The sequence below is a fragment of the Bubalus kerabau genome, chromosome 2, assembly GCF_029407905.1.
Source record: "Bubalus kerabau isolate K-KA32 ecotype Philippines breed swamp buffalo chromosome 2, PCC_UOA_SB_1v2, whole genome shotgun sequence".
Lineage (NCBI taxonomy): Eukaryota > Metazoa > Chordata > Mammalia > Artiodactyla > Bovidae > Bubalus > Bubalus kerabau.
The window spans coordinates 202,826,250-202,851,915 of record NC_073625.1 but is presented as its reverse complement, the minus strand read 5'-3'; the positions used below and the strand labels follow the sequence as shown (position 1 = coordinate 202,851,915).

The 25,666-nt window shown below is 43.1% G+C and overlaps 1 protein-coding gene across 1 annotated transcript in view; it reads right to left on the bottom strand.

The window, feature by feature from the left end:
* The window catches only part of KCNH8 (potassium voltage-gated channel subfamily H member 8), a 479,646-nt gene that overhangs the window by 275,789 nt on the left and 178,191 nt on the right, over positions 1-25,666 (bottom strand). Inside the window, exon 2 of the mRNA XM_055570028.1 lies at positions 24,223-24,456. Within this exon, the coding sequence (XP_055426003.1) occupies positions 24,223-24,456 (234 nt within the window). The remainder of the gene's footprint in view (positions 1-24,222; positions 24,457-25,666) is intronic.

The window sequence follows — 25,666 nt, the reverse complement described above, 5'->3', positions numbered from 1 at the left end:
ATCTGAGGTTATTGATATTTCTCCCAGCAATCTTGATTCCAGCTTGTGCTTCTTTCAGCCCAGCGTTTCTCATGATGTACTCTGCATATAAGTTAAAGAAACAGGGTGACAATATACAGCCTTGACGTGCTCCTTTTCCTGTTTGGAACCAGTCTGCTGTTCCGTGTCCGGTTCTAACTGTTGCTCCCCCTTAGTAACCATGATTTGTTTTCTACAGTGTTTACTTCTGTGACCTAGAGATTGTCATGCTGAGTGAAGCAAGTCAGACAAAGACAAATGTCCTGTGATATCTCTTTTATGTGGACTCTAAATGGATGGTACGAATGAAGCCACTCCCCTCGCCTTTTCCGGCCAGCAGGTGGGTGGGGAGGCACTCATCTCTCCTGGGTTCCTTATTCTGTTTACCCCCTCTGGGCCTGCATTGCCTGCCCCCCAGGCAGCTGTGACAGAAAAGACTAACATCAGAGGGACGTGGGTGAATAATCCTCCAGACCCCAGCCCTGCATTCTTGAAGCAAGGACAACCTGGTCATTTCCTGTGCAAACACGCTGATTTAGTAACCTGGTAGACAGCACTCCCTCTCTCTGTGCAAGCTATTTATTTAAAAAGAAAAAAATATATCCAAGCAATGGAACCAATTTCGGCCTAGAAACAGAAAGAAAAGGGAAGGGTGGGGTCAGAGGCTAGAGGAAAACTTCGGAGGAGACATGATCATTAACTTGAAACGAAAGGGCAAAATGAGCTCCTTGGAGACAGACTCATACGGTATCTCAGGGCCATTCCTGGTGGGAGTAGTACAGGGCTTCACTGGAAACAGCAAGAGAAATATTTATATTCACTGAGCAAGCTATCTGTTAAGCGTTTCTGAAGTATCAAGGACTCTTCTAGACATACAGATACCACGATTGACATGGTACCAGAAAGGAGTGCTGTGCCCAATCTCATGGGGGGAGACAGATACATAAAGGGAAAGCTATAACGCACAGTTTGCTTCTCAGGGGGCGCTAATGGTAAAGAACCTCTCCGCCATTGCAGGAGACATAAGGGACATGGGTTCAATCCCTAGGTCAGGGAGATCTCCTCAAGGAGGCCATGGCAACCCACTCCGGTATTCTTGCCTGCGAAATTCCGTGAACAGAGGAACTTGATGGGCTACAGTCCACAGGGTTGCAAAGAGTTGGTTTATAAACAATACATTTTTTTCCTCACAGCTCTGGAGGTTGGATGGGCTGGGTGTCTGAGCTCAGAGTACCAGAGCCACTGGGTTCTGGTGAGAACCTTCCTCCAGTTGTAGACTGCCAACTTCTCACCGTGTCCTCAGATGGTTGACAGATAAGGGATGAGCTCCTGGCCCCTTTCTACAGGGACACTCGTCCTACTCATGAGGGCTCCATCTTCATGACCCAGTAACTCACAGAGACCTCTCCAAATATCACCAAAAGGGAGTTAGGTCATCAGTATATGGATTCTAGGGGAAATAAAAACATTCAGTTCATTGCATGATGAGTGAAGTTCACTGCAGCGCACTCGGTACCAAGTACAAAGAATGGGCTTCCCTCACAGCTCAGTTGGTAAAGAATCCACCTGCAATGCAGGAGACCCTGGTTCAATTCTTGGGTTGGGAAGATCCCCTGGAGAAGGGAACAGCTACCGACTCCAGTATTCTGGCCTGGAGAATTCCATGGACTGTATAGTCCCTGGGGTTGCAAAGAGTCAGACACGACTGAGCGACTTTCACTTCCATTTCACACTTTCACAAAGAATGGAAGCGTGATGTGAAACTGAAGGATCAGATGGTCACAGCTGGTGAAGGCCTTACTGGTGAAACAAGCTTGAACTGAGTCTCGGTCATTTCATTAGCTCCACGTGAGCAGGCTTCCCAGGTGGCACGGTGGAAAAGAATGTGCCTGCTAAGGCAGGAGATGTAAGAGACGTGGATTCTATCCCCGAGTTGGGAAGATCCCCTGGAGGAGGACATGGCCACAAACTCCTGTATTCTTGCCTGGATTACATGGTGGCCAGAGGAGCCGGGCAGCCTGCAGTCTGTGGGGTCACAGAGGGTCAGACGTGACTGAGTAGCTGAGCACTGTGTGTGGGGAGGTGGTGGAGAACCATCCTGGCAGGGAGAGCATTAAGCTCAAAGGCACGACCCAAGTCAGAATATGGAAGTTGTGTGTGTGTGGGAGAAAGCATAAAGTAATAAATCAGGCTGAGGTGGGGTAGGGGATGCTTGGTGGAAACGATGATTTTGCAGGGTTGGGGGGATGGTGGAAAAGAAGAAGGCTGGGTTTGGAGACAGAGACACCAGACCAGAGAGAGCTCACCAGGAGCTTCATCTTGAGCCTGAGGATTTGCACTTACCCTGAGAGCCACGAGCAGCCACCGGAGCCTCTGTCATTGGAAGGCTGCATGATCGAGTTTGCCCCGTAGGACGGTGTCTTTGGAAGTGATGAGAAGAAACGATTTGAGGGGAGTCCGCTGGAGACTAGGTGATCAGTACTGATGAAGTGGAATTACTGTAGCCTGGGCCCAGAACCAGGACAGTCTGAACAGAATCAGCAGCAAGAGAAGGGCTTTCCTAAGCAGGGCAGAAGGGTCTCTGTGGGGGCTCTGCAGGTCTGAGCTTCTGGTAACAATCATTGTGTAAATTTGATGGGTGGCACTAATAAACGGAGCACAGCTCTATTTTTATACACTTGTAGCCAGTCAATGTTTTATAACTATTGATCTTGGAAATAGACTTCTATCATGTCTGCTAAGTCGCTTCAGTCGTGTCTGACTCTGTGCTACACCACAGACAGCAGCCCATCAGGCTCTCCTGTCCCTGGGATTCTCCAGGCAAGAACATGGAGTGGGTCACCGTTTCCTTCTCTATCGTGTCTAGCGTGGTGCAAATTTTGATGTTAGTTTTGTAATTCATACACAACTCAGAAGGGATGAAGCCTCTCGGTTGAGACATCATAGAGTCCTTCAAGGATCTCCTTTCAGGTGGTGAGATGCCCATGGCTTTTTGGTAGGGTGTGGGGAACAGGAGACCAGCCCACAGGGCAGGGCTCAGAGTCTTTCCAGGGCTGGGTATTGGATTCAGCCACCGAAGTGGGAAATTCTGAGGGCCTGGCATTCTAGGAGGTGAGTTCTACTTGGGGGAACATGGCAGAGGGGAAAGGGATATTTGTTGAATGGCTATAATCTTCAAAACTTGCCTCACACATCTGCAACTTGTGTATTTCAAAGGCCCTATACCCATAAGAGCCACAGTGCTTTGGTTTCAAGACCTGGCTGCTGCCATTTTGAGATTTTTGAATCTTTTTTTTTAGCAAATGGGCTCTGCACTTTCACTTTGCAGCAGCAAATTCTATGTAGCCTGTCCTGACAATGCCTGCTGAAGAACAGTTATCTCATTGGTCCTTTGCGGGTCGTCTCTGAGGCTGGCACCGCTACATCCATTTCAGAGAAAACCAGGATGATGCTCAGACAGGCAAGGCCACTGAGCTAGAATATACAGTGAGACGAAAGAGGGAAGATTCCGCCCCAAGTCTTTCCAGCTCTAACTACTGATCTCTTTACACTAGCTCTTCAGGGCAAGTCCTTCACCCAGGCACAGGAAACGCAGCCGGAAGACCTTTACCATGGCTTCCTGCAAGTTCAGTATCATTTCTTCCCACCCAGAAAGAGAAAGGCCCTTTCAGAGAACCAGCTTCTCTTCCTTCAAAGGCAACACGTTTACCGCCAAAGAGCTTCAAACATTCCGTGTAGTTATGTTTCCTTTCTGGCTCCTAAAGATGGGAATGATGAAGAGCCACAGGTAAACAATTGAGTAACTTAATGGTTTTTTTTTTTTTTTTAACATTTTTCTCTTTTTTAAAAACATTGAACTACAGTTGGTTTACAATGTTGTGTTAGTTTCATGTATACAGCAAAGTGATTCAATTATATGTATCAGGTATGTTGTTGTTCAGTCACATATATATATATACACTTTTTCAGACTCTTCTCCCATTATACATTATGACAACATGTGAGGGTAGCTGCTGGTGCTATAAAGTAGGACCTTATTGCTCATCTGTTTTATATATGAGTGAGTGAGTGTTAATCGCTCAGTATGTCTGACTCTTCTGCAACAGCACAGACTGTATTCTGCCAGGCTCCTCCCTCCATGGGATTCTCCAGGCAAGAATACTGGCATGGGTTACCATTTCTTTCTCCAAGGAATCTTCCTGACCCAGGGATGAAACCCGGGTCTCCTGCATTGCAAGCAGACTCTTTACCGACTGAGCCACTAGGGGAATTCCTGTTTTATATAGAGTCAGTCAATTCAATTGCTCATTTCTGTCTGACTCTTTGAGACCCCATGGACTGCAGCATGCCAGGCCTCCCTGTCCATCACCAACTTCCAGAGTTTAGTCAAACTCATGTCCATTGAGTTGGTGATGCCATCCAGCCATCTCATCTTCTGTTGCCCCCTTCTCCTCCTGCCTTTAATCTTTTCCAGCATCAGGGTCTTTTCCAGTGAGTCAGTTCTTCACATCAGGTGGCCAAAGTGTTAGAGTTTCAGTTTCAGCATCAGTCATTCTAGTGAATATTCAAGACTGATTTCCTTTAGGATGGAGTGGCTTGATCTCGTTGCAGTCCAAGGGATTCTTAAGAGTCTTCTCCAACACCATAGTTTAAAAGCATCAATTCTTCAGTGCTCAGCTTTCTGTATAATCCAACTCTCACATCCATACATGACTACTGGAAAAACCACAGCTTTGACTAGATGGACTTTTCTTGGCAAAGTAATGTCTCTGATTTTTAATATGCTGTCTAGGTTTGTCATAGATTTTCTTCCAAGGAGTGAGCATCTTTTAATTTCATGGTTGCAGTCACCATCTGCAGTGATTTTGGAGCCCAAGAAAATAAAGTCTGTCATTGTTTCCATTGTTTCCCCATCTATTTGCCATGAAATGATGTGTTACATATAAATACATAAATACATAAATACATATATATGTTCAAGCTGGATTAGGAAAGGCACAGGAACCAGAGATCAAATTATCAACATCTGTTGGATCATCAAAAAAGCAAGAAAGTTCCAGAAAAACATCTACTTCTGCTTTATTGGCTATGCCAAAGCCTTTGACTGTGTGGCCCACAACAAATTGTGGAAAATTTTTAGAGAGATGGGAATACCAGACCACCTGACCTGCCTCTTGAGAAATCTGTATGCAGCTCAGGAAGCAACAGTTAGAACTGGACATGGAACAACAGACTGGTTTCAAATAAGAAAAGGAGTACATCAAGGCTGTATATTGTCACCCTGCTTATTTAACTTCTATGCAGAGTACATCATGAGAAACGCTGGGCTGGAAGAAGCACAAGCTGGACTCAAGATTGCCAGGAGAAATATCAGTAACTTCAGATATGCAGATGATACCACCCTTATGGCAGAAAGTCAAGAAGAACTAAAGAGCCTCTTGATGAAAGTGAAAGAGGAGAGTGAAAAGGTTGGCTTAAAACTCAACATTCAGAAAACGAAGATCATGGCATCCAGTCCCATCACTTAATGGGAAATAGATGGGGAAACAGTAGAAACAGTGACAGACTACATTTTGGGCTTCAAAATCACTGCAGATGGTAATTGCAGCCATGAAATAAAAAGACGCTTACTCCTTGTCAGGAAAGTTATGACCAACCTAGATAGCGTATTAAAAAGCAGAGACACCACTTTGCCAAGAAAGGTCTGTCTAGTCAAGGCTATGTGGTCATGTATGATGTGAGAGTTGGACTATGAAGAAAGCTAAGCGCCAAAGAATTGATGCTTTTGAATTGTGGTGTTGGAGAAGACTCTTGAGAGTCCCTTGGACTGCAAGGAGATCCAACCTGTCCGTCCTAAGGGAAATCAGTCCTGAATATTCATTGGAAGGACTGATGTTGAAGCTGAAACTCCAATATTTTGGCCACCTGATGCAAAGAACTGACTCATTGGATAAGACCCTGTTGCTGGGAAAGATTGAAGGCGGGAGGAGATGGGGATGACAGAGGATGAGATGGTTGGATGGCATCACTGACTCAATGAACATGAGTTTGGGTAAACTCCAGGAGTTGGTGATGGACAGGGAGGCCTGGCATGCTGCAGTCCATGGAGTCACAAAGAGTCGGACATGACTGAGCAACTGACCTGAACTGAACTGAAATAAATGAATAATAGTATATATAATTGTAGTGTATATAATTTACTCCAAACTTCTAATTTATCCCCCCCACCAACTTAGAGGATCCCCGCCTTCCTAGTCTACCATTATCCCCTAAGAAGCACCTACCGCAGCTGGCAAGTCCAGCCTTCCCTGCTCAGAGGCCAGGGCAGCGGATGGAGTGCAAGGGTGTCCTGGATGGGCAGCTGGGGTGGACATGCTTGGACCTACATTCTGACCCATCCCCTTAACTTCTCTGTGAGTCAGTTTCTTGAACTGTGAAGTGGGGGTATTACTAGCATCTGCCTCCAAGGGTGGATGAGAGAAAAAACAGGAGACGCATCACAGGCAAAGAACAGAGTGCAGAGCTTTGGCCGGCGGTGGGCACTCAGTCAGTGGGAGCTGTTACTATTTTATGCCAGTGTCTGTGTTAAGCTGGGAAGGCTGGTCTCCAGGAAGCGAAGGTCCCCAGGAATCTAGCTAGTGAGGCAGCATCGTGACAGCTCAGTCGTGGCAGGACAGGCCCAGCTAAGCGCTTCCTAATGAATGCAATGAGACCTGACCCACATGTCCGCCTTGCTTTGCTCTGATCATCCTGGCTGAAGAGCTGGGGTGAGCACAGGCCCCCTCATAAACCGTCTGACGTAAAACTGCTCGTTAATTAAACAATGCAGGCTTAGCCGTGGGTGTAGACAAGAACAGGCTTTCTCAGCTTGTTCAAATATATGAATAGCAGACCAGGAAGGCTGCCTCCATTTACAAGGACAAAGCGTGAACCCAGGCAAATGGAAGGATAAACTGCAGGGCAGACCCTTCCGTCAAGCGCTGCTTGCTGCCCTCAGCCAGGTTCTTTCTGGGCCCTTTCCTTTGGCTACTGTCTCTCTGAAGTCATTAACTGCATTTGCATTTCTTAGGTCACCTCTTGAGTGCGAAAGACATGGGAGGAAAATACAAAATGTTAATCTATGAGAGTGAACGGACTTATTGGAGAATCATCAGAACATCATAAAAGCGTCATAAAATGCTTCCTATTTCAGAGTAGGCAAAGTCTCAGGTGAGGTCTCAAATCAGGCTGGAGAAAGTAGCTGATAATAGCAAAAATAACTGGACCCATGGTCCTCTGATAACTTAGCCGTAGGGAGCACGGTCCCTACTTGGCCGCCCTTTAGATAATATGAAACCTGCAAATTTCCCAAGCATCAAAATTAAATGTCTTGCATTTCTCCAAAGACATACAGATGGCTAATAAACACAAGAAAAGTTGCTCAACATCCCTCATTATTAGAGAAATGAAAATCAAAACCGTAGTGAGGTATCACCTCACACCAGTCAGAATGGCCACCATCAAAAAGTCTACAAACAATAAATGCTGGAGAGGGTGTGGATAAAAGGGAACCTCTTACATTGCTGGTGGGAATGCAAACTGGTACAGCCACTATGGAGAAGAGTGTGGAAATTCCTTAAAAAACTGGAAATAGAACTGCCATACGACCCAGCAATCCCACTGCTGGGCATACACACTGAGGAAACCAGAACTGAAAGAGGCACGTGTACCCCATTGTTCATCGCAGCACTGTTTATAATAGCCAGGACATGGAAGCAACCTAGATGTCCGTCGGCAGATGAATGGATAAGGAAGTCGTGGTCCATATACACAATGGAATATTACTCAGCTCTAAAAAGGAATACATTGAGTCAGTTCTAATGAGGTGGACAAAACTGAAGTCTATTATGCAGAGTGAAGTCAGAAAGAGAAACACCAGTACAGTATATTAATGCATATATATAGAATCCTATATGCAAGGCAGCAGAAGAGACACAGACATGAAGAACAGACATACAGACTTGGTGGGAGAAGGCGAGGGTGAGATGATTTGAGAGAACAGCATTGAAACATGTATGTCACCATATGTGAACTAGAGACCAGAGCAAGTTCAGTGCATAAAGCAGGGCACTCAAAGCGGGTGCTCTGGGACAACCCAGAGGGGTGGGGTGTGGAGGGTGGTGGGAAGGGGCTTCAGGATGAGAGGACACTCGTGTACCCATGGCTGATTCATGTTGATGTATGGCAAAAACCGCCACAATACTGTAAAGTAATTATCCTTCAATTAAAGTAAGTAAATTAATTAAAAAAATAAAAATGAAATTAAATGTCTTCTTGCTACACACACACACACACACATCCAAATGCATTTCTACAAATCTGCTGCTGCTGCTGCTAAGTCGCTTCAATCGTGTCCGACTCTGTGTGACCCCACAGACGGCAGCCCACCAGGCTCCCCGTCCCTGGGATTCTCCAGGCAAGGACACTGCAGTGGGTAGAAGTGGCGTTTTAAAAATGTGGGTGCAGTGAACACTGGGATTCATGTATCTCTTCAAATTATGTTTTCTCTGGATATGTGCCCAGGAGTGGGATTGCTGTATCATATGGTAGGTGTAATTTTAGTTTTTTAAAGAAACCTCTATACTGTTCTAATATAATATCAGAAATCAACTATATTCCAATAAAATTTTAAAAATAAAATAGTAAAAATCTTTGGGGCACACTTCCTATTGAGAGTTGGGGTCTAGGTGACCCCTCAGGAATCTGGGTGTCCTTGGGTCTGCTCCATCCAGAGTACCGGTTTGGGATGGAAGGCATTGTGCTGGGTGATTTCCTAAAATAGATCATGAAAGGTCTTCAGCTTTTGCCTGCTTCATGGGACCCTAGACTACCCAGAGGCCGCCGGGTTAAGGAAGCTACGGGCAGGCACTTCCATCCTCCGTCCCAGCTGATCGCACACGGTCAAGACGCCATCCAAGATCCTGCCGAGCGGTGCCCCTCCCGTCTGAACACCTACCAGCCAGCCTCGGCTAAACCCCCGGGGAAGGGGAGGCGCCCAGCCACGCGCGGCCTGGACTCCTGACCTGGAGTGCTGTAAGACATGGTCGCTGCGACGTTCAGACCCTAGGCTCTGGGCAGCTGATGCACACCCACGGACGGGAGCACCAAGGGAGCCTCCGGAGCCCGCCAGCCCGTGAGTAAGAATACGGTTCAATCAATCCATTCCCCCTTCCCCTCCCCCCATTGGTGATTCTATCTAAAACTTGGTCAACTTAAGTTTATTCCTTCAAGGAATCAGCTCTTATTTATTTTCATTGATCTTTCCATTTGTCTTTTTAGTCCCTATTTCACTTATTTCCACTCTATTATTTCCTTTCTTCTACTACTTTTGGGCTTTACTTCTTTTCTTTCTAGTTCCTTTAGGTGTAAACTTAGTTTATTTGATTTTTCTTGTTTCCTGAGGTAGGCCTGTATGGCTATGAGCTTCCCTCTTAGAACTACTTTCGCTGCATCCCATAGATTTTGGTATGTCATATTTCAGTTTTCATTTCCCCTAGGCATTTTGCTTTCTCCTGCAATTTCTTCTGTGTCTCAGTAGCTGTTCGGTAACATGATGTTCAATCTCCACATATTTATATTTTTCCGTTTTTTTTCTTGTAATTGATTTCTAATTACAGGCCACTGTAGTCAAAAGGGATAATTAATATAATTTCAATCTCCTTGAATTTTTTGAGACCTTGTGACACTGACCTGTGATGTATCCTGAGAGTGCTCTGTGTGCACTTGGGAAGTAAAATATATGTGTTCTGCTGCTTTGGGATGGAATGTTCTGTGTATGTGTATTTACTGCATCTAGTCTAATGTGTGGTTTAAGGCTATGCTTCCTTATTTATTTTCTCCTGAGTGATCTATAAATTGATGTAAGTAGAGTTCTGCTTTATTGACTATGCTAAAGCCTTTAACTGTGGGGATCACAATAAACTGTGGAAAATTCTGAAAGAGATGGAAATACCAGACCACCTGACCTGTCTCTTGAGAAATCTGTATGCAGCTCAGGAAGCAACAGTTAGAACTGGACATGGAACAACAGACTGGTTCCAAATAGGAAAAGGAGCACGTCAAGGCTGTATATTGTCACCCTGCTTATTTAACTTATATGCAGAGTACATCATGAGAAATGCTGGGCTGGAAGAAGCACAAGCTGGAATTAAGATTGCCGGGAGAAACATCAATAACCTTAGATATGCAGATGACACCACTCTTATGGCAGAAAGTGAAGAGGAACTAAAAAGCCTCTTGATGAAAGTGAAAGTGGAGAGTGAAAAAGTTGGTTTCAAGCTCAACATGCAGAAAAAGAAGATCATGGCATCTGGTCCCATCACTTCATGGGAAATAGATGGGGAAACAGTGGAAACAGTGTCAGAATTTATTTCTTTGGGCTCCAAAATCACTGCAGATGGTGATTGCAGCCATGAAATTAAAAGATGCTTACTCCTTGGAAGGAAAGTTATGACCAATCTAGATAGCATATTCAAAAGCAGAGACATTACTTTGCCAACAAAGGTCCATCTAGTCAAGGCTATGGTTTTTCCACTGGTCATGTATGGATGTGAGAGTTGGACTGTGAAGAAGGCTGAGCGCCGAAGAATTGATGCTTTTGAACTGTGGTGTTGGAGAAGACTCTTGAGAGTCCCTTGGACTGCAAGGAGGTCCAACCAGTCCATTCTAAAGGAGATAAGCCCTGGGTGTTCTTTGGAAGGATTGATGCTGAGGCTGAAACTCCAATACTTTGGCCACCTGATGTGAAGAGTTGACTCACTGGAAAAGACTCTGATGCTGGGAGGGATTGGGGATGGGAGGAGAAGGGGGCGGGAGGAGAAGGGAACGACAGAGGATGAGATGGTTGGATGGCATCACCGACTAGATGGACATGAGTTTGAGTGAACTACGGGAGTTGGTGATGGACAGGGAGGCCTGGTGTGCTGTGATTCATGGGGTCGCAAAGAGTGGACAGGACTGAGTGACTGAACTGAACTGAACTGATTGAGGGTGTTAAAGTTTCCTGCTAGCATTTTATTTCTGTCTCTCTCTCTCTTTAGGTCTGTTAATATTTGCTTTATATATTTTGGTGCTTCTATGTGGGTATTTATATTTATAAACGTTATATCTTCATCATTATGTACTGCTCCTGTTTATCTTTTATGACACTTTGTTTTAATCTTTCTGTCTATTATGAACAGAGCTATGCAAGCCTTCTTTTTGCTTCCATTTCTATGGAATATCTTTTCCCATACCTTCACTTTCAATGTATGAGTTTAATGAAACTCATTAAAGTAATGACTTCTGAGTGAGTCTCCAGTGGACCGCCTGTAGCTGGGTCTTACTCTTACCCATTCAGCCACTGTATATATTTTGACTAGAGGATTTTGTTTGTTTACATTTAAAGTAATAGGGGATGCACTTAACGCCATTTTGTCCATTATTTTCTGGCTGTTTTGTACTTCCTCTCTGTTCATTTCTTCTTCCCGTTTTCACTTCCCATGCGATTTGGTGACTTTCCTTAGTGCTATATTTAGATTCCTTTCTGATTTCCTTTTGTGTATTTGCTATAGGTTTTTGCTTTGTGATTGCCATGAGGTTTACATATAATAGCTTATGTATATAGCAGTCCATTTTAAGTTGATAGCAACTTACACGGCATTCCAAAATTCTTCATTTTTACTCCTCCCCTTTTTATGCTTTCCATATCACATTTTACAAGTTTTGTTTTATTAATTCTCTTAACAAGTTATTATATGTTTAATTAATTTTACTCCTTTTGTCTTTTAACCTTCATAGCAGTTTTGTAAGGGATTACTTCCCTACCTTTATGTATTTATAAATATATAAAAATATTTATATATATCTTAAATATATATAAAAGGTATATATATTTACCTTTTCCTGTGAGATTTTTAGTTTCTCGTGTCTTCTTGTTATTAACTAATGACAATTTCTTTTCAGGTTAAAAAATGTTCTTTAACATTTCTTGTAAGTCTGGCTTAGTTGTGATGAACTCCTTTAGCTTTTGCTTGACAAGGAGTCTTTCTCTCTCCTTTAGTCCTGAATGATAAATGTGATGGATAGAATATTCTAAGTTGGAAGTTTTTTCCTTTCACACTTTGAATATGTCACACCCTGCCTTTTGGCCTGAAAAATTTCTGCTGAAGTCTGTTGATAGTCACATGGGGTCAGTTATTTGTAACAATTAATTTGCTTCTTGCTGCTTATAAGATTTTCTCTTTATCCGTACCTTCTGACATTTAAGTTACAGTATGTTTTAGTGTGGGTCTCTCTGGGTTCATCTTTTTTGGGATGTGGCTTGCTGGACCTGGAAGTTTGTTTCCTTTTCTAGGTTCGGGAAATTTTCAGACATTATTTTTCCAAATAGGTATTTTTTCTCTAGCTCTTCTCTGGGACTCCCATAATGTGAATATTACTCTACTTGATGTTGTCTTTAAGTCTCTCATCTTCATTTTTTCCCTTTTTGCTGCTCTGTGTGGGCGAGTTTCATTATTTTGTCTTCTAGTTTGCTGGTCGACTCTCTTTCTGCATCACAGTCTGCTGTTGAACCCTTCTAGTGTGTTTCCCAGTTCAGTTACTGGATTCTTCAGCTTTGTGACTTCTGTTTGGTTCTTTCTTATAGTTTCTATCTCTCTGTTGAAGTTCTCACTGTGTTCACCCATTCTTCCTCTGAGCTTGTGAGCATCTTTATGATCAGCACTTTGAATTCTTTATCAAGTAGATTACTGATCTTCATAGAATCAAAATCCTTTTTCTGAGATTTTGCCTTATAATTCTGTTTGAGACATACGTCTCAGTTTCTTCATTCTACCTGACCCTCTGTTCTTATTTTTATGCATTAGGCAAAACTGTTAACTATCCCAGTCTTAAAGGGGTGGACTTGTGAAGATTTTTTAAACTTGACTTAGCTCTTTGTCTCTCAAATTTCTGTGATTGTCTAAATCATTTGATTTAGCCTTGATATGTCTCCTTTGTGGAGATTATGCCAAGACATGTCAGTGTCCCAAAGGGAGGAATCTCACTTGGCACCTAGTTTTAAGTTGATTAGAAAACAAAGCCTCAAGCAGCAGCTTCTGAAGTGCACATGTGTGCACAGGACTCGTGGGGCACAGCTGTACTCATTATGCCTCCAAAGCACATCTGGAGGCGTCACATGGGCAAAAGTTACACGTCAGGGCCCCAGACAAGTGTGCAAGTGCTTTTCTGTAAGGTCTCCTTGAGCTGTAGTCTCCTTGAGGCCGTGGGAGTGTGACACTCTCGCTGCTTAATTCCCTGGGAGCACTTCCTTAGATCGTAGGTGTGGGGGAAACTGAAGCCCGTTTCTCAAGCTAAAGCTCCAGGACAAGTAAATAGGTGTTTTCTTCACAGAAAGATGGGTCATGTGTGTGCAGGTCCCTGGGGTGGTGGCCGCCGCAAACAGCCTTCCCAGTTGTTACAGTCCTGTGGAAATCAGTAACTCCAGCCCAGGGCGAGGGGATCAAGGAATGTGCCTATGTGGACACAGTGGCTTTAGCAGGGCAGCTGGAGAGTACGTGGGTGGGGCACATTCGCCAGCCTCAGAAAGGCAGTGGGGATGTCGGGACTGCACACACCTGTGGGTTTTAGCAGCGCAGCAGGAGAGTGGCTTGCTGGCTTCAGGGTGGGAGGGAGAGAATGTCCTGATGATTCATGCTCGCTAACCCCATCCGGAAGCAGCGTGGTGTTGCAACTGCCCAAGTTCTCTGACTTCAGCAAGGCAGCAGGACTGTGCTTCGTAAAGTGGCGAGAGGTGTGCTCCTGGGGCAAGAGGAGAGTGTAATGATGGCATCGGTCAGCACCTCTGTCTCCAGGAAGAGTCTCACCTGCCCCCAGCCCTTCAGCAGAGGGTTTCACATTAGCAGATGAGTCCTTTGCACATAGCCTAGATGCTTCGCAAGGAGAAGGCAATGGCACCCCACTCCAGTACTCTTGCCTGGAAAATCCTATGGATGGAGGAGCCTGGTAGGCTGCAGTCCATGGGGTCACTGAGGGTCGGACCAACTGAGCGACTTCACTTTCACTTTTCACTTTCATGTGTTGGAAAAGGAAATGGCAACCCACTCATGTTCTTGCCTGGAGAATCCCAGGAATGGGGGAGCCTGGTGGGCTGCCGTCTATGGGGTTGCACAGAGTAGGACACGACTGAAGTGACTTAGCAGCAGCAGCAGATGCTTCGCAAACTGCTGTTTTTTCACTGGGTCTTGGGGTGTGTGAGATTGTATGTGAGCTCTTTAAAAAGGAAACTTCAGTTTTTTACAGCACTTTGGGTCCCTTGGATATTACCTCTGTCACTTTTCTTAGCCAGGCATTTTGGGGCTCCTCTCTCTAGTGGTGTTCCCAGGTGCCAGGGTGTCTGATATGGGGCCCTAACCCTTCACTCCTCCAGGAGAAGCGCAGGATCCCTGAGGTCCCTCCCTACTGTGAGTCACTGTGTCAGGGTAGGGACTTGGCGAGATCATGGCTCTACATTTCCTACCCAGCTCAGTGTGGCCCTTTTAACGTTTCATGTAGCTTTCAGATCTTTTTCAGAGGGAAATGATCCACATGTGGCTAGCGATCTGATGTGTCTACAGAAGGAGGTGAGGGCAGGGTCTTCCTATGCTGTTGTCCGGACTCTTCTCTTCTTGGCATTAATCCTTCCAGACATTTTACTATGGCGTGTGAAAATCAACTAGAGAAATGCAAAGTGCATCAGTGAGTAAAGAGTGAACAATGGAGAACTGCTGGGGCAGCGGCAAGGTGAGCATACGGCTCTGCATTCACGTCATTTCTCTGCCTCAGTCTCTCCATCTGTAAATGTGACGTAATTCATGTTTACTTCAAAGTCTTATTAGAAAAATTAAACAAAATAGCATGTGTGCTGTGTGGCAAAAAAGGAATTAATTATTACTTAGATTTTGTGTATCATTTTTATTAATGTTAAATGTTTAAATGTTAAATGTTAATGTTAAATGTTCAATAATGGTATATTGAACTTAAATATAAATAAAGTATATTTATTTATGATTACCTTCCATTTGAGCTAGAGATCACTGTTTTCCATAGAGAACAGTGATTTAATTTTCTTTTGCTTGCAATTTGAGTAAAAATAACAGAGTCAACTTACAGAAAAATGTTAAGCAAGCAATATTTCAGTAGGCATATGGAAATGAATGACAAATCTTGAAGGTGGCATGAGTCTGTGAATTAAGAGAGTTTTCCATAACTCTGTCAGGCTCAAGATTCCCTTCTGTATCAAACACTTATATTTCCCTCTTTTCTATTTAGAACTGAAAAATTAAAAAAAAAAAAAAAGCCTACCGACAATACACATTATTTTCAGAAAAGTGACAGTCTATATTATTAACAGTAATATAACAGAAATAAAAGTGAAGTTGTCTCTGACAAAATAATAGGCACCTCAACATAAAACGTGCAGGTGTGACTGAGTACAGCAGAAGATGTCATCAAAAGTTGGACCAATACGTGGAGTCACTGGGAACGCGACGACTCCGAGTACAAAACGCATTCAGATGTGCTGCGTCTGTAACAAGTATTGTGAGTCAGTGACAAAGTCTTCTGAGATGGTGAATTCAGAGCAAGATAAAACTCAGTCTTCTCTCATTACACTATGGTTTTATTCTTAGAAATAAATTCAGTAGAAAATTAAAGCCTTCCACAAACACCGTGTGTTGAGTTCCTAGTTCAGGTTGTTAGCAACCAGGCTTTGGCTTCCTGGAAGCCCGGCGGGGCACTAGAAAGTCATGCAGGGCACAGCGCTGTATTATAAACTGCAGGCAGCACGTTGTAGAGCAGACCCTTACGGTTTACTCTTCTTGCACAACTGAAACTTTACGTCCATTGAGCAACAATTCTCCATTTAGCCCTCCTCTCAGCCCCTGCCAATGGCCATTCTAGTCTCTGCTTCTTTAAGTCTGACTACTTGAGATACATCACATAAGGGGACCATAATAGACTTACTTGATTTAGCATAATTTTAAGAGGATAGATCTCATGTTAGGTTTTCTTGCCACAAAAAACAAAACAAATAACAAAAAATCAGAAAAGAATACAGGACATTTTTAGAGGTGATGGATATGTTTAGTACCTTGATTGCGGTGATGATATCATAAGTATATGCAAACATCCAAACTCATCAAGATAGACACACGAAACATTTGAAATGTTTTGTCTACCAGTTATACCTCAATAAAACTCAGAAAGAAAGAAAAAAAGAGAAAATGAAGGAAGGAAGGGAGTGAGGTAGAGAAGAAAGAAGGGGGGGGGGAGAAAAGGAGGAAAGAGGGAAGGAAGGAAACCAGGAAGGAAGAAATAAGGAAAAGAAAGAGAAAGCCAAGTCAAACACTGGGCGATTCTTCAATTGCAAGGCCATCCCACACATGACAATATGTCTAGCATCCGTAACTCCTGCCCGTTAAATGTCAAAAGTACCCCCAATTTTGAGTTAGAGGATGTTTATACATTCTAGTTTCTTTACTCACAATCTTAGGCAAGTGGCTTAAATTTTAATCTGCTTAATGTAAATATAACCACATGTTAAAGGCTGACTTTTGCCCTCCCAAATGAATAAGTTAGAATCCTAACCCACAATATCTCAAACTGTAACCTTATTTGGACACAGCGTTACTATGGAGACAAGATGAAGTCATTAGGATGGGCTCTAATCCAATAAGACTGATGTCATGTTAACATGGGAAAATCTGGACACAGCCACCCACGCAGGGAGAATAGTGTGGGGAGACGAGAGCAGAGATCAGGGCAATGCTTCTACAGGGTAAAGAACACCAAAGCACACCAGGAAACCACGAGGAGTGAAGGGAGAGGCATGGGACAGATTCTTCCTCTTCGTCCTCAGGAGAAAGCACCCCACCTGACCCCTTGGTCTCAGAATTCTAGACAAGCTTCTGCTGTTTAAGCCACTCATTTTGTGGTACTTTGTTATGATAACCCAAGCAAACTAATATGTCAGGATAATATTTTTACAAAATTAACTGTATCATTTTAATTTTCTTCTCAAATCTTTGTTCTCTCACAGCATTTCTCTTCCTGTTGAGTCTACTTAATATAAAAATAGACCTGAAAGATAAGCGTTCTGCAGAGAAGATATGCTAAGATACACATCTTAAGGTTGGGGTTTGTAGATTCAAACATGATGATCCTCCATGACACAGAGATGATGTAATTTTCCACCATTAACATTTAGCCAAGAAGCTAAAGTCTGGAAGAAGGTGAAGACAACATAACCTCCCAGCCGGTCCATCCTCAGCTAGAGGGATTGTGAGCAAGTAGAAAAGGCAGAGTTAATCTCCTGTCTGTGAGTTTCCACAGTTTGAGCCTGGGAAAAGTGGTGTCTGTGTAGTTTTCTTATTATTTTATTTTTTCTTTTATTAAATTTTATTGATAAATACATTTTGAGGTTACTTTCTATTTACAGTTATTACAAAATATTAGCTATATTCCCCTTTTTGTACAATACATCCTTGTAGACAATCTTATGTCCAATAGTGTTTTGATAGTTTTTTGTAAACACTGAAGGCAGAGAGACCATTTACCTTCTCTCTGGGACTCTTGAGAGAAGCTGATTGCCAGGCTATCTGTCTCCCAACACAAGAGTGCCTGATGCCTACTTTTGAGGAAACAAGACAATTTTAAGGATGTGTACTCGGAGGCTCTACTTGCTTCCATGTGTGAAGGATGGGAGGGCTTACCTGAAGTATCTCTAAGCCTCCCAAGTCTAGCAATATGAGTGTAGAGAACAATAATGAAGGCTTTGATTCGTGGCGTGATGAAAGGGGAGGCAAAAATGGAGAGAGATCTACCGTGGTTTCAAGAGCAAAGGGAGGGTGAAGTCATGTAGGGCTCACCACCAGCCATAATTTGCAGCTGTAAACACTAAAAAGAGAGCATCAGACAGATGGGCCAGGCGTGAAACAGGGAATTTACAAGCAGTTAGGGGGACCCTTTCTATAGTATGCCTCAAGTTCTGATAAGCTCCTCACATCCCAACCATGGAAACAGAAATTTGGAGAAAAAGGAGAAGGAAATAATTAAAAAAAAAATGAGCTTATATACCCAAAGCAATTATACTTTATCTAAAGAGGTATTTTAAAAACACAGCAGTGGTAATGCAAACATTGGTTTTGAAATATCCCCAATCCTTTCACAAAATTAGTAACTAAGATAGTAAAATCAGAAATCCTCAAAATATATATACAACAGTATGTCCCCATAAACCTGAGGACACAGGATGATGGGCAACACCAGCCAAGAAGCTTGACCCTTGCAGGAAGAGCAGCTTTATGAGAAAGAAAAAAAGAAGGTAAAAAAGAAGGCTCGTATAGCTCTAGAGCATGGGACCTCATAATCTGTCAACAGGTACCGACTCCCCAAAGCAGAAATCCTCTGGAAGTAGAGGGTTCCACACATTAGATCTGAGGACAATTAAAACTAGCAGAGAGCTTCCCAGTCCCATTTGAAGATGAGTAAAAATGGGTTACAGAAAGATAGCACAGTGTGGGAGTTGTCTGAGCATTCAGCACTTTCAGAAAATTCAGCAGAAAATTTTTGTTGAATGTATAGAATTCACCAAGGTATGGAACTATTAATATACTGAGGATAAACTGTTGGAACCTGAGCTTTACTTGGTCAGAGCAGGAAAATCAAATAACACTGTGAAAGAGGCCCTGACCAGGAAAGCAGACCTGGCTCAGAAAGTAGCAAAAATTGTAGCTAATGGGGAAGGCATCGACACGAGAACTTTGAGGGAATGGCAACGGAGCTGTAGTTAGGAATGTTTTCCCGGCACACCTCTATTTCCAATATTCTTAAAGATGAGAAGAACGCATCTTATCCAAGCATGACAGCAGAATAGGATGAAAGAAGAGATAAAGAGAAACTTATTTGAATACAGATGCAGAAAATCAGAGCAAGTGAGTGAGAGTCGCTCAGTCATGTCTGACTCTTTGTGACCCCATGGACTGTAGCCTGCCAGGCTCCTCTGTCCATGGAGTTCTCCAGGCAAGAAGACAGGAGTGGGATGCCATTTCATTCATTGCCACAGAAAGTCAAGACACCCAAAATATTCCATAGGCACACAAAGCTTAACTATTTCAAAAGTAAAAGGGAATTTAAAGAAGCAATTTTCAAAAGTAAAAGGCAATTAAGGAAAATAACTGAATCGGTGTATGCTATGCATGAAATAACAGCATGAATAGCATACATTGATTTAGAAAAGCTCAGGAATAAAATTACTAGAGGATGAATTCTACATCATCAAAATCCATATGTTGAAGCCCCAATCCCCATTATCGCAAAACATGACTGTATTTGGAGATGGGGTCTGTAAAGACATAACTAACTTGAATTGAAGTCATAAGGTGGGCTCCAATCTGACTGGTGTCCTTATAAGAAGAGGAGATTGGAACAAAGACACACAAAGGGACGACCACAGGAAGACAAAGAGAGGCGGAAACGGCCATCTCTAAGCCACGGAAAGAGGCTTCAGAAGAAACCAACCCATCCAACACCTTGATTCATGGCTTCTAGCCTCCAGAATTGTAAGAAAATAAATTTCTGTTGTTTAAGAAACCCAGTCTGTGGTTTGTGATGGAAGCCCTAACTAAGACAGTAGGCAAAAGAATGATAGAAATAATATGAGCTAACTGAGCTCAGGAGAGGATATAAATAAAGACAAATAACTGAAGACTTAAAGGGAAGAAATACAGTGTGACTAGATACACCACAAAAGGAAAGGAAAGAAAATACACTGCACAAGTAAAAACAATGAAAAAGAAAAATGAAAAAGAGAAAGAAAATAATATGTACAGAGGACAGGCAAGGATCCAACACCATTGAATAAGTAATCATAAAGAGGAAAATCAAAGCAAGAAGACAGATCAGTGATGATTAAAATACCAGAAAAATTTCCAAGTAAAAGGGACTTAAACACTACAGGGCATATCACACACCAGGAGAGAAGAATCTGACCCCCAAAATTCTGTATCAGGTGTCATTAACCTGGACGTAGGCTAAACCCTGCCCACTTCCTGTGTTTGTAAATAAAATCTTTATTGGAAGACAGTAACACATATTCATTTATATATTTTCTAGGGTTGTTTTCAGACTATGATGACATAGACGGGTACTTGCAACACAGGCTGTATGGACTATAAAATTCATAATATGCATAATACTTACTCTCTAATTCTTCATAGAAAAAGTATGCTGACCCTGGCCTATGCCAAGATATATTCTAGTACAACTATTAGATTAAAATAAAATAAAATGAAGAAACAAAATGAAATGACAGGAAATGAAATGAAATAATGAAATAATGACTTGAACATCCAGGACAAAACCCCAACTCACTTAATTAGCAGCAGTTTTAGAGTAAAACAATACTCTATGCAAGTCCATGAGAAGAAACACAATTGAGATGGTAAAGTGAATAAAACACAAACGAAAGGTTTAATTTTCAGCAAACTGGTCTACAAGTACTGAAGACCACAGTCATACTGTTATTACATGCAAGAGTTCAGGGAAACAGTTTCCACGTGCTCTTCCTGAGACTGCTCGGAGAATAAGCTTCTGATACCCAAGACATGATCTGAGACACTGTAGGATGGAATCTATGGTGATCATGAAGCATATTTCACTGTAGCATTAAGGCTGAATGAAGAAAGATAGGCGTGACAAAGTGCACGCAGCTGTACGGAACGCTCTGACAATGTAAATATAACTGCGCAAGAGAGGAGACGGGAGGCACGCAGACAGCGAGATAAGCAGACCGCGAGCGCTGCACGTCCTGCAGACTTAACATCAAGTGGGGCTGATAGCGCATCCCTTTCCATTAGCGAGTGGGGAGAAGAGCAGGGAGAAGTGGTTCCTGGTGATACTCATATAACAGTTCCTATGATAGGAAACGAGGAAAAAACTTTAAAAAGTGGGACTGTATAATATAAACATCTTATATAAAAATAACTTGGAAAAAAAACCCCAAAACTTTCCAAATAACAACAGCAGTACTTCAAAGAGAGATAGCAAAGAAAAGAGATCACATTCTAGAGTGAACACAAATATCCTGTATGGGATTTATTGAATTGATCAAGTGATACTGTGATGGATCCACGTGACGGACAACTGTGAGAGAGTAAGATGGAGCCATATGATGTCCTACTATGGAATACTCCATAGTCCTCTGATGGATCCATAGGATGTAAGGCTGTAGAAAAGAATGGGTGACTGCCACTCAGCATGTGTTGTTCTGCAAGGTACACGCCATTGTAAAGGATATTGTTCTGCAAGTTACAGAACAGGGCACAAAATATGCTGTGTGTACAAAAAGGAGGGAACCACACAGTATAAGTATCTCTGATATTAAAAAAAAAAAACAAGGAGAGGATAAGCATCAACTTGACAAAATGGTCTCCCTGGGTTAGCACACCCACACATTTGACCAGCCATGGTGATGCCTTTTGTGTATCAGCAGAACCAAAGGGGGCAGCTTTATGAGAAGACGTCTTAGTGGCACTATTTCTGGTACACAGGTAGAACCTGGGAAATTTAGACGGAGGACAGTAACGAGCAATGTTAGCTCCTGCACATAAACATAAAAACACGGCTCTGTGTTAGCCAGAGAAAATTCTGTGTATTATGTTTATCTGTGGAACTAGCTATCCTTAATTATTCCTTAATTTGTGAAACCTTTATTCTTTCTCGATCCTTTAGGGTGTTGCATCCAAAAAGGCCCAAGAGCAGTGGGCATCTTTATAACAAAGCAGGTTCAGGAAACCCTGCTGGGGGTTCACCCCCACCTGAGCTCTGTTTCCACACATCTGGCCTCTAAGGTCTCCATCTTTTGGCCTTGCCACCTACTCCTCCTCAGCCTAAACCTTTCTCAGAGGTGCCCCTTTCGGATATTGTGAGAAGGTGTAAAAAGGAAGAAACAAGTGGATTTGCAGAGACCAGTACAAGGCGCCTATCTTAAGAAAGGCAAGTCTGCAGTCAGCAGATACTTCAGAAGAAGCTTTTCCTTGTCCGTTTGTTCACCAGATGGCAGTTTTACCACTCCCTACCAGTCTGCATTCTCAGGATGGCCTCCACTTTCTTTCATCTCAGGCCCTCTCTCCAAGGATTGTGGCATAGTTAGAGGGAGCTAGAAGGCTTCTGCTTTATCATATGTGCAACGCAGGCCTGATCTGCTGACACTGAGAAGCACACAATGGCCTGGACCTTCTTGCTGGTGCCAGAGAATTGGGTCTCCTACTCCTCCCAGAGGAGTGCTCCTTCCTGGTGCCAGAGAATCAGGTCTCCTACTCCTCCCAGAGGAGTGCTCGCCAACACTTCATGACCACCGTGCATCCAAAATTCACACCCTTGAGGAGTGTCCTCCAAGGATAAATAACTCTGAAAAGGGGATGAAGTTCCATGTTCAGGTTCCAAAATCTCCTAAAGATGACCCCAATGTTGAGTGTTAAAGAGGGCTGAGATGATGCTAATTGTCCACAATGCCCAGGACAAACCCCACGACAAAGAATCACTGGCCCCCAATGTTGACGGTGCAAGGCTGAGAAACCTTGAATTAGAGTACAATTTAAACGTTGTAAAAAAAAGACCTAAGAAGAGAGTGATTCAAACCAGATGGAACTGATCTGTCTTTGTCTAGGACAGGAAGGTGGGCCTGTAACCACACGCAACCTCCTACCTGCCGCTGCTCTGCATTCCTCCATGCTGCCATCCTCGACAAACAGTCAAAGCTGGCTTTCCAGACTTGCCTGAACATCCCGACCCTTACGTAGGAGCTTACCAGGGTTGTCATAACAAAATACCACAAACGGGGTGACTTAACAACAAACTTTATTTTCTCATAGTTCCAGACAGAGGCTGGACTTCCCAGATCAGGGTGAGGCCTCTCTCCTTGGCTTGTAGACAGCTACCTTAAGGCTGGGTTTCCACACGACTTTTCCTCTACATACACACACTCCTGACGTCTCTTCCTCTTCATAGAAGGACACCAGTCATGTTGGACTACGACCCCATCCTTAGGACCTCACTTAACCTTAATTATATCTTTAAAGGCCCTATCTCTACAGCCACATCAGGGATTAGGGCTTTTTTTTAAAACATATGTTTCTTTTTAATTGATTGATGATTGCTTTACAGGATTAGGGCTTTGATATATGCAATTTAAAGAGACATAATTCAGTCCACAGCACCACAGGAAAGGAGAAGAGAGACTAGAGGGCAAACAACTTCATTTTTTAGGGACTTTGCTCAGATACTGCAGAAGTCATTCTTTTTTCATGTTGTTGCAGGAACCCTGCAACATGCCAAGCTAACTGCAAAGAAGGCTGGGGAACATTTTCTTTAGCTTGACGGTCGTGTGCCCAGCTAAATAAAACCCAGGGGGCTATGGTACTCAAAGGAAAACTATTAAAGACAGAGAATTTTAGAAACTGGAAGACACGGTTTGCTCTCAGCTTTGATTTGGCTTTTCTCCAATATGACGCCTCCTGGATTCACTCCCCCTACCGCAGGACAATGATAGCTAGTCCCACGCAGAAGGGAATAGAAGCCATACCCATCCGTAGACACTTTCTCATTTAGGAGACAGTCACAAAGCCACACCCATGAAAAACACTTAGTGTCTCCCCAGTGGCAGGTTTGAGTCCAGGCACATTCACTCCCACCCTGAGACACTGTGTTTCTTACTCTGTCTCCAGAATTTAAGAATGGGGAGAAAGGCTTTGTGGTCAGGAAACCAGAAAAGAAAATACCTACACTCATGTCCTTTCAATTAGTTTTTATGCTAGCAGACATTTGAATCTCTGTCCCTAGTGACTCTATTTTTTAAGTGTTCTTTAAGATGGAAAACTATCTCTGGATAGAAGATCATCTGTTACTATATTAACAATCATCATATCTGATATATATCTTAAGTATGACCACAAAATAATAGTAATACACTCTATTTAATATATATTAACTTAGTTAATATGTATAAGTTTTCTAAATTTTCAAGTAGTTTATGCTGCTAGGATCATTAAGCCTTAATGGGAGTTACGGAGCAATCACACCAATGGCAGTGGAAAGACGGTGACGTTTCACCACTGTCCAAGGAGCCCCCAACGAAGGAGGTCAACTCACCGTTCTTCTTATAGAACATGATTTCTCCTTTGAATTCTGTTTTTTCCTCCAAGGACTTTTCTATTTGAAGCATCAGTTGTTCATTAGTTTCAACTCCGAACAGGAATTTGCAGCTGCAACTCTTCTGCATGACTTCTGTTCGGGCAAATCCGGCGAGCTCACAGAAGCCATCCGAACAGTAGACGATGGGGAAACCCTTGGCCACCTGGGCGTTGGCGAGGATGAAGTTGCTATCTGCAGACCACCAAGGAGAAGACAGTCAGCAGGTAAGCAAGCGTGAGAACTTCACAGTAAGGAACGATGAGCACATATATTTAGCTGCCGGTACCTAAAGTACATGTCCTGATGTGCTGGGGTAGAAAGGAGGCGCCCAGAACATAAAACGGCATTGACCTGCAGAAGTGTGCGTTAGCATCAACTTCCGCTTGCACTTGAAACCCACCATGTTAAGAACAGAGGATTTCTCAGCCTGCTTTGAGGCATTTACCATCTAGGTAGCAGGAAGGGTTGGTGTTTCTGAACATGGATTCTGGTTGACAGCTTGAGTCTGCCAATTGATAAACAGATTATTCACATTCTAACCCTCAGTGTCCTTAGGTTTGATTTCCCTAAAAGCAGACTCTGAGACAAGGATGAGTGTCAGCATTTCACGTGGTTGGAGATTCCAGGAAGTATGGACGTGGGCAGGGCAGTAAGAAATAAGGGAGGCAATAAAGGGTGAGACAGAAAGAGGTTTACAGCTATGAGCAACTGGGCACTGATCCGTGGATTGGGTGGGCAGGTGGGGTGTGCTGATCAATGGATTGGGTGGGGGTGGGTGGGGGGCGCTAATCCATGGATTGGGCTGGCAAGTGGGGGGCACTGACTGGTGGGCTGTGAGAGTGATACTGTTGCTTACTTTACAGGTATGTTCTAGGGATTTGTGAGAAATATTAGTATAATGTCTGGCACAAGTAAGTACTCAATAAAAACCACTGTTCAGAGGATCATTCGCTCTTTCCATATACACACTACTGTGGATAAAATAGCTAGCTAATGAGACCCTACTGTGTGGCACAGGGAGCCCTACTCAGGGCTCTGTGGTGACCTAAATGGGAAGGAAATCCAGAAAAGAGGGGATGGATATATACATATAACTGACCGATTTCACTGAACAGCAGAAACCAACACAGCACTGCAAAACAGTTACGCTCCACCAAAAATTAATTTAAAAAGAGTATCATTCACATCTTACAGCTGTTATATTAACAAATTAGAATAGTACAGCGATAGGACAAACAGCACAGAGGCGTTAGGTTCTTAGAGAGAACTCCTGAAGGAGAGCCCGCAAGGCAGTATTCAGGGAAGGCTCAAATTTTCACACAATCGCTGGGTACTTAGAGAGAACTCCTGAAGGACAGCCTGCAAGGCAGTATTCAGGGAAGGTTCAAATTTTTTGAGATTA